General features: G+C 52.0%; 1 protein-coding gene across 1 annotated transcript; it reads right to left on the bottom strand.

The window, feature by feature from the left end:
• Nucleotides 1-6810: 6810 nt before the first annotated feature.
• LOC618256 (uncharacterized) lies at nucleotides 6811-8808 on the bottom strand. The gene is made up of 5 exons (XM_059885072.1): nucleotides 8739-8808; nucleotides 8156-8382; nucleotides 7674-7789; nucleotides 7399-7556; nucleotides 6811-7043 (listed from the first exon to the last, which is right to left on the bottom strand). Exons 1-5 carry the CDS (start codon nucleotides 8806-8808, stop codon nucleotides 6907-6909), a joined length of 708 nt encoding a protein of 235 aa, XP_059741055.1. The 3' UTR covers nucleotides 6811-6906.
• Nucleotides 8809-9140: the final 332 nt, after the last annotated feature.

Below are 9140 nucleotides of genomic sequence, written 5' to 3'. Positions count from 1 at the left end.
AGGGAGGGTCTGGAGGCTTAAAGAACTGCGTGAGGAGAGCTCCAGGGAGGGAGCTTCCATATAGGACTCCCCACCTGAGAGCCCTACCGTTGACCTGGAAAGTGAAAGTGTTAGTCGCCCAGTCGTGTCAGACTCTGTGCAACCCCACGGACTGTAGCCTGCCAGGCTCCTCTGTCCATGGAATTCTCCAGGAAAGAATACTGGAGTGTGTAGCCATTCTGTTCTCAGGGGATCTTCCCAACGCAGAGACTGAACTCAGGTCTCCTTCACTGCAGGTGGATTCTTTACCATCTGAGCCACGAGGGAAGCCTGGAGGCAGGAGAATAGCCTCCTGAGGCTGTGAGTGTACCCTTCCCAAGGAGAGATGTGAGGGGGTGCCTCCAGACCTTCCCCACCTTTCCCCCTCCCTCTGAATAGGGGCCTGGGGTGCTTTCCCCTGGACTCTGAGAGGACACAGGCAGGGCAAGGGTCTGCTTGAACATTCCATTGAGCAATGACCGGTGGCTGACTAAAGTTTCCCTTTCTCCCCTTCTCCCCTCCAGCTCTCCCACCACACCCTTCCTACAAGAAGCCAGAAGAGCTACAATCAGCCCTACACACCCCTCACCACCCCTTACCCAGCTCCTTTTTCAGGCTCCTCCGGGTCTGTCCCTGCTAACCACCTCGGCTTGGTTTATAAATTAATTCCCAAAGTGCCAGGAAGACTGGTGTGCTCACTCCAGGAGTATCATCATCACAGGCCTCCTAGCCAACCACTGGGTGCCAACCTGGGGCATCCTAGCTTGTCTACAGCTCCATCCTCACCACATATCCAGGAGATCCTACAGGTTCATCTTTGGGTAACTGCCTGCCCTCTTCCTGCCACCCCGCCGCACTCCAGGTCAGATCCTCATTGTCCCACTCGCAGGGGTCGCCAGCTTCCTGGCCTCTTCCACAGGCTCCAGATCTCTTTGAAGTCCAGGCTTTCATCAGATAACCACCTCATTCAAAACCTTCAATACCAATTGCATACCCATAGTTTAGAAGCAGGGCTTTCAAACATTCCTTTACCCCTGGAAAGTGTTAGTGGCTCAGTCATGTCTGACTCTTTGTGACCCTATGGACTGTAGCCCTCTGTCCATGGGATTTTCCAAGCAAGAATACTAGAGTGGGTAGCCATTCTCTTCCAGAGGATCTTCCCAACCCAAGGATCAAACCCTAGTCTCCTGTATTGCAGGCAAATTCTTTATGGTCTGAGCCCACCAGGGGAGCCCTTTTTTCCTGGAACCCTTTCTTAAAAGGAAACATTATGGAGGAGACTGGTCTATGAAAAATACCAAAAATAGGGCTTCCCAGGTGGCTCAATGGGTAAAGAATCTGCCTGCAATGCAGGAGACACAGGACATGTGGATTCAATCCCTGGGTTGGGAAAATCCCCTAGAGAAGAAAACGGCAACCCACTCCAGTATTCTTGCCTGGAGAATCCCATGGACAGAGGAGCCTGGCGGGCTACAGTCCATATGACTGCAAAGAGTCGGACACGACTGAGCGCACAGCACTGGCTGAAATGGTAAGTTGTCAGAGCTGCACCATGAGAATCACCCCACCATGGGCCAGCCCCTAAACCACCTTTGAGAACCCACAAGAGCTCTTGTAGTTCAAAATCCACTAGATCCCATCAGACTAGCTAAAACTTTTTAAAATGATACTGCCTAAGGCTGCCCAGGATGCTGAATCGTTTGCCACTAGCGGGAAGTGGGAACTGTTACTGTCATTTTGAAAAGTAATATAGTAATAGCTATTTAAATTAAATATGTATCACCCCTTTAACCCAGCAATTTCACTGCTGAGATTCTGTACTAAATAAATAAAACCATCAGTTCTTGAAAATGTGTATACAGAGATGTTTATTCATCAATATTATTATTGTTTATAGTGAAAAAAATTGGGGGTAGGAAATGCCCACCACTAGGGAAATAGGAAATAGGAAGCAGCAAGCACCACGTGGTGTCTCTGTACTATGGAATAATATACAGCCATTAAAAAGAAGGATTTAGACCTCTACAGGTTGACTCGAAAGGATTTTCATGATATATTGATAAATGGAGAAAAATAAAATGAGAAAAACATATACAGATCATGATGCTATTTTTATAATGCAATTATACAAAACATCTCTTATATATGGGACTGCATCTATATATAGTAATATGGTCATAAACAAGCTATGGAATAATGCATTCTAGTTTTTTAGCATTAGTTGTTTGAGTGCGAGAAAATAAAACTTCAGTGAATATCTCAGTTCCCCAGCACCAGCCCTAGCCTCCTGGTGTTGCAAAAAGCAGGACCCCTTCCAGGGCCTAAAAGTGGGCTCTTGTCTAACACTCAGAACTGAATTGTCCAAGGAGACACATGTGCTGACAAAGCAAGAGATTTTATTGGGAAGGGGCGCCCAGGCGGACAGCGGTAGGGCCAGGGAACTCAGAAGGACTGCTCTGCCATGTGGCTCTCAGTCTCGGGTTTTATAGTGTTGAGATTAGTTTTGGGGTTGTCTTTAGCCAATCGTTCTGACTCAGAGTCCTTGCTGGTGGTGCACGCCTTGTTCAGCCAAGATGAATGCCATCAAGGATTCTGGCAGGTGGTCGGACACGTGGTGTACCCTTCTGACCTTTCCTGAATTCTTCTGGTTGGTGATGGCTTATTAGTGTTGTGTTCCTTACCAGGACCTACTGTGGAAAGCAACTCATGCGATGGTTCCTATGGTGCCTGGCTGGGGTGGGCGGTTCCAGTCAGTGTGCTTCCCCCAACACTGGGACTCCTCACATGCCTTGAGAATTACATTTGCAGGCATTCTGTACTAAATTGTTTTGCTCCACAGCTTCCCTGGTTGCCCAGATGATAAAGAATCTGCCCACAATGCAGGAGACCTGGGTTCGATCCCTGGGCTGGGAAGATCCCCTGGAGTAGGAAATAGCAACCCATTCCAGTATACTTGCCTGGAGAATTCCATGGACAGAGGAGCCTGGCCAGGCTACAGTCCATGGGGTCACAAAGAGTCAGACACGACTGAGCAACTAACACTTCCACTTTTCTTTCACTTGTCTCCCGAGTCAAATGCTTACTGTCTGTGGTAGGTCCCAAGGTTAAGCTCCAAGGAGATCAAGAAAACAAAGCTATCTATCTAGGTATTTATACTTCAAAAGAGATGAAGACTCGGAATTTAGAGATCTCTAGGATCTAAAAACTGGAGACTCCTGGAGCTATCTTCTTCCTAGAGAAATTTTATTTACATTCCAAAGGGTGGTGTTAGGATTCAGGCCAGTGACATTCCCAAGGAGATGATTCCAGAAGAAGAGAAAAGGTTCCCTTTCCCTCCTTACAAGTAGTGAAAAATCATCTTTCCTTGTCACTGGTCTTTGAATGTCTGGTCTTGAATGGGACCCAGCCCAGGATAAGATCCATGCCAAGGCAACTCACTGATTATTTCTATAAATCATTTTGTACACTCTCAATACGTAATGAAAACATTTAAGAGAAAAACATGAAAAAGAAATAGCCAAAATATGTCATGATGCGATAAGCACTGATGAACTGGCAAAGAGATTGGAGAGGCCCCAGTTCTGAACTGAAGTTTGCCCAGGGTGGAGGCACTTACTCCTTTACTGGTCTTTTCACTTGTCAAACGAGGTTAATAATTAATACCACCCGTGAATCTTCTGAGCACCACAAAAGACAATGGATAAGAAAGTGCCTTGTAAAACTAAACTCACTATACAAATGTACAGCGGCTTTATTCTCCACTGTACTGGATACTCTTGGCAGAGAACAGAGAGTTACAGAGTGTGACTCAGTCCTAAACTCCTTTGATTGGGGCCCGCCCCAGCTTACAGACGTGGGCTGTGATGTTGCTGTTTCAGCTTCCTGGGAGTCAGGCTGACTAGGTTGTAGGATTAATGCCTGTTTATATACCGCAAGGGAAAAGGGAGCCTCATCAAGGGGCATGGGGGAACGCACGGCCATTTCCACCAGAGGCCTGGATCAGCCTCAGCAAAGAGACAAGGTGTGAAGCCCCCAGATCACATCTGAACATTTCCTTCTTCTCTAAGCCCAGACCCCTGTTCCACAGCGTGAGTTAAAGGCTTCACATCCAACCTTACATCAGTTAGAAGCAAATGCAATAAAACATGACCAGTCTGTGCCTCCCCTCCACACCCAATCCCACCCTCTGAGTAGACCACCCGCCAAATTTCATTGTAAATGCTGTCACCTCCCACTGCCCCCCACAAAAAAAAACTTAAAAACCATAACTTCAAAGCAAACAGAAGATTTGCTATTTGTTTGCGGTTTTATTTTTAAATCTATGTTCCTGTTCCCCGCCACTACTATGGAAAGACAGCTGATAAAGGACACATCTGTTAAAACGCAGGTGAACCGTGCCTGTTTCTTGATTTCCTTCGGCCTCACGGCCTGCCCACCCACCGGAGCTCCCTGAAGATGCAGGGCTGAAGGCCTTGTCTGAGTAGCCCCTCCCCCTGCAGTGGGTCTTCACCCGCTGAAATGACCCCTCCTCCCTCTTTGTATGAAAGTCTTCTTGGCCCTGGAATTGAGCGAGGGGAAGGGAAGGGTTCAGATCCTATTTGTCTTTGCAAACCGCCTTCCTTTCTTTGACTTGCTGGTGGCAGGCGTGTCTTAGCTGAAGCTGAATTGCTTATTTGAGGGCTAAGTTAGGTTTGTGTTTGTTCAACCTCTAAGCCATGCCTGACTCTGCAACGTCACGGACTGCAGCACACCAGGCTCCTCTGTCCTCCACTGTCTCCCAGAGTTTGCTCAAACTCGCCTGTTGAGTTGGTGACACTATCTAACCATCTCATCCTCTGCCGCCCCCTTCTCCTTTTGCCTTCGGTCTTTCCCAGCATCAGGGTCTTTTTCAAGGAGTCGGCTCTTCATGTCAGGTGGCCAAAGTACTGAAGCTTCAGCTTCAACAACTGTCCTTCCAGTGAACATTCAGGGTGGATTTCCTTTAAGACTGACTTGTCTGATCTTGTTGTCCAAAGGTTAGGTGCCAGGAGCCAAAAGATCACCTGGCTGACGTTCCCTGAGCACCAAGTGGCATGTCCTTCTTCCCTGGAAGGACTCCACGACCATCGGCCCCTCCCCAGGGGCTGGAGAAAGCCAACCCCGCCAGTCTGCAGCGTCCTGCTCTCTGCCCACAAGAGGGCGCTGGCTCCACGCCCCAATATGCTGGCCTCTGGGGTTCTGGGAAGGTACCTTTCCAGGTGGTGTTGGGTGCAACCAAGGCCGAGCAGCCTGGGACCGCAGGCCCTGGGTCCCTTCCTGGTTCCCAGCTGTGCCAGTCACTACACCCTGCAGGGAAGGAGAGGCCACTAGAGAAGGAGGAACACCAAAAGGTAAGGCTTCCAGTCCTCTTGAGACTGTCCACTCATCCCCACCCCAAGGAGGAAGAAGACAATGCTGCAAACCTGGGCCCCAGGGAAGCGCGGAGGTAAGAGGAAAAGGAGGATATGGTCTCCCTTTGAGGTCCCCAGAGCCTACAGAGGAACTTGCCTGGCCCCACCAGGCCTGGAGGGGACAGACTATGACAACTGCCCCATCACCCTGAGACACAATTTACCCCCTTGCCCCACCCTCACCCGCCACGTGAAAACACTAATGCAAACAATGAACTCAGGCAATAATTCAGACAGTTACTCACCTTCCCTGATGGGGGCTGAGAATGAGGCTTGGCTCTGACGGAATAAGTGGGGTGATTCATTCTGCTAAGGCTGTAGGGATTGGCTGGATCAATATTGATAGAAAAGCTTGAAGCCGTGGTTGCCCAACCCTGGGATCCCCACCCCATCCTGGGGACCCCCCACCCCGCCCCTTTCACAAACACCCCATGATTCACATATTCACACAGCTACCAGCTTCTCAGACCACCACCCCTAGTACAAATTACCCTGCCCCCTGAATGCATGGACACACTCCTAAAGCGTGCTTCCCAACTTTGACCACCCAGGGCATAGGCAGCAGAACGGAACTCAAGCATCCAGTGTCCTGTCCGTCTGTGGTGGTCTCAACAGAGTGACAAACACTCCCTGACCAGGCGCTGGGCATGTCCATGGCACCTTCTCTGCCCCCACTTCACTGTGGTGAGACGTGGGCCAGCCCCGCCCCCCAGCGCTTCTGGCCCTTCCACTCTGGCCATACCCAGAACAAAACTAAGTCTTCATCATCAGGGACCTTGCTAGGACTATCTCTGCTCCACTCTGGGCTCAACACAGCCTTACTCAAGCACCATTTCCTCCAAGCCCATCCCAGAACCCACTCTACTGGGGACCACTTGTGTGTGCATGCATGCTAAGTCACTTCAGTTGGGTTCAGCTCTTTGCAATTCCATGGACTGTAGCCCGCCAGGCTCCTCTGTCCATGGGATTCTCCAGGCAAGAGTACTGGAGTGGGTTGTCATGCCCTCCTCCAGAGGATCTTCCTGACGCAGGGATCAAACCCCCATCTCTCATGTCTCCTGCATTGGCAGGCAGTTCTTTACCACTAGTACCACCTGGGAAGCCTGGGGACCACTTGAGCCTTTCCTTAAGATGGCTTCACCCAGAGTGGACATCTTTTCTAATTCACATAAAAGCCAACTTGTGAGCTCACAGCCACTCTGTTAGGGTACATCCACCATCTTGTGAGCCTTCCCACCAGTTTTCCTGGCCTGGTGAGTCACTGAGTCACTCCCAGAGGTAACTGTGAGAAAACCTTCTGATGGTTGATGCAGCATCAAGCAGAGGAGGAGACAGAAATCACTGGGAAGCCAGGACACAGGGGTAGATTTAACCAAAAAATAATAATAAATTTATTGTACAATTACCACCATTAGACAGACAGACCAAATAGAGGGCGTCTCCACCTCCCAATTTATTTTCAGTCCTGGAGAAGTTCATTGTAGATCATAGCCAAGGCCCCCAGGAAGGTGACATATTCTTGGAAGTTCACCACCTGGTCCTTGTTCTGGTCCAGTTCGTCCATTAGCTCTGCGATTTCCGCATCCTGCATCTTTTAACGTGTCAGAATGGGAAAGCCAGACTCAATGGTGATGAGACCTTGAGTTCTCTGCATTTCCCTCTCCCAGGCAGCCCTCTCTCATACAAGTGTCTCTGTTCTCACTTGTCACCAAAGATCCAGTTCCACCTTGGGTTCACTTGGCTTTACCCCTCCTCTGTTCCTCACTCAAAGGGAAGGAATTCCAGGCTGAGTAGCCCCAGCCCCACAGAGTGTGAACCAATGCTAAGGCATGTGGTCTAGGGCCCTGGAATGTGGATAGGGGTGAGTCAGATGCACCTGGCACCCCGCCCTCTCCCAGTCCTGCTGCTAGAGTGGAGGTGGGGAGAGGGGGCCTGGGAGGCTCACTCATCTCTCCAAGGGTGAGCTCCTTCTGGACAAGCTCTTTCAGCTCCTTCTTGCTCCGGGTGTTCTTGACGCCCTCACAGCCAGAGTACTTGTGGCAGATGGCCACCAGGAGGCTAATGGCCTGATCCAGGGGGGGTCCCCATAGCTGAAGACTGGGCTTAGAGCTGCAGGCAATGGGACAGGTCAGCAGCCTGGGCAGCAAGGCCTTCTCACTCACCCACACGCTTCAAGACCACTGTCAAGCAACCCCTTCAACTCCCTTTGACTAGGGTGAGGTGAACCTTGGTGGAGAAAGGAGAAAGCCGGGGACTGGAAGGGGAGGAGGAGGGCAGACTCTAGGGCCAAGAGATGCGTGCCCTGCAGAGAAGGGAACCAGAGCAGAGGTGGTTCGAGGATCCTAAGGAATAAACAGGACCACAGTTGAGAACTCTCCTCTAGGGGTTCCAAGAAAGTTGGGGAGTATGTTGGGAGTGTGGGATGGAGGCTGCACACCCAGCCGCACCCCCCGCCCCCCACACACACACACACACGCACACATCCTCACAGGACCACATACCGTGCCACTGACACACCCCACGCCTGGGACACACCCTCCTGCAGCCTCCCAGGCCCGCTGTGGGGAGCTGCCCCATAGGACGCCTTAGCCCGGGGCCAGCCTGACAGGGCCTGCCTCTCCCCGCCACCGGCCTACTCTGAATGCGAGCGGACCAACCCGGGAGCGCCGCCCCAAAAGGACCGGGGCCGCCCTGGTGAGAGAACTCACCGCCGGTTGCAGCGAAAGGAGAAGGGAGCGACCGAGCGGAAGGCTGAGCGGTCGGCCAGCCCGCCTTATAGTGGCGCGGCCGGGAAGCCGGTCAGCGAAGGCGCCCCCGCCGCGCACGTCCCGCCCCACGCCCCACCCTGCCGGCTCTTTACGCAGCACCCCGGCCGAGCTTTGCACGTCCCCTGCCCCGGGGGCTTTTCGGGGCTCCGTGGGGTGGGTGTGAGGGGCTTAAGGAAGACCTGCACTCCCTCCTAATTTCCAAAACTCAGTTTGTCCCCCGTGTCGTGATGTGACAGGGCAAGGGGAGGAGGCGGAGAACCGGGCAGGGACTGTGTGTGTGTGTGTGTGTGTGTGTGTGTGTGTGTCTGTCTGTCTGTCTGTCTGTGTAGAAGTAAGGGGGTAGCGATGCAGGGAAAACCCTCGATGAAGGACAGAATTGACAGGGCATCTGGAACAGCCATCCCACTAGGGAAAATAAATTCCTGCCACCACCAACCCCTCCCTTCCCGCACCCCACCCCCTCCCTTCCCGCACCCCACCCCCTCCCTTCCCCCACCCCACCCCCTCCCTTCCCCCACCCCACCCCCCTCCGGAATTCCACTCGGAACCTCTTGCCCTTTAAAGTGCACGCACACCCGGGCGAGCGGAGCCATGTGTCGTGAGTTATTTACCCTCCACAGCAAAGTTTTTCAGATCCTCTCCTAAGAAAGGATTTTGATATGGAGAAGTGGGGAGAGCAGAAATCTCTGGCCCCCAGAGATGATGGGGGTGGGGCTCATTGCAAAGGAGGAAATGGAGGAGAAGGGGGCTGGCATGGAGGTCAAGGCCAGACTGTTTTCTTAGTGTGTTGGGGGTGGGGGCGGGGGGCGGAGGGAGAGCCTCCTGTGAGCCAGGGACAAGTCGTTCTGGCCTGCCCACCACTGCCCTCAGGGACCACATCCCAGCTGCCCCCAGTGATAGGGACAGAACAACGGGGCCAAGTAGT

Source organism: Bos taurus, chromosome 3, assembly GCF_002263795.3.
Source record: "Bos taurus isolate L1 Dominette 01449 registration number 42190680 breed Hereford chromosome 3, ARS-UCD2.0, whole genome shotgun sequence".
In the NCBI taxonomy this organism is placed as follows: Eukaryota; Metazoa; Chordata; class Mammalia; order Artiodactyla; family Bovidae; genus Bos; species Bos taurus.
The sequence above is the reverse complement of the archived record's forward strand: the minus strand, read 5'-3'. Positions and strand labels throughout refer to the sequence as shown.

What these genes read in the sequence shown, in the direction of transcription:
- LOC618256 (XM_059885072.1), bottom strand. Translation starts at nt 8,808, where the DNA reads ATGGCTCCGCTCGCCCGGGTGTGCGTGCACTTTAAAGGGCAAGAGGTT. An exon ending in TCCTTTCGCTGCAACCGGCG is followed by an intron (nt 7,790 to 8,155) that starts GTGAGTTCTCTC and finishes TTTATTCCTTAG; the next exon opens with GATCCTCGAACCACCTCTGC. An exon ending in GAAGGAGCTCACCCTTGGAG is followed by an intron (nt 7,044 to 7,398) that starts AGATGAGTGAGC and finishes TTCTGACACGTT; the next exon opens with AAAAGATGCAGGATGCGGAA.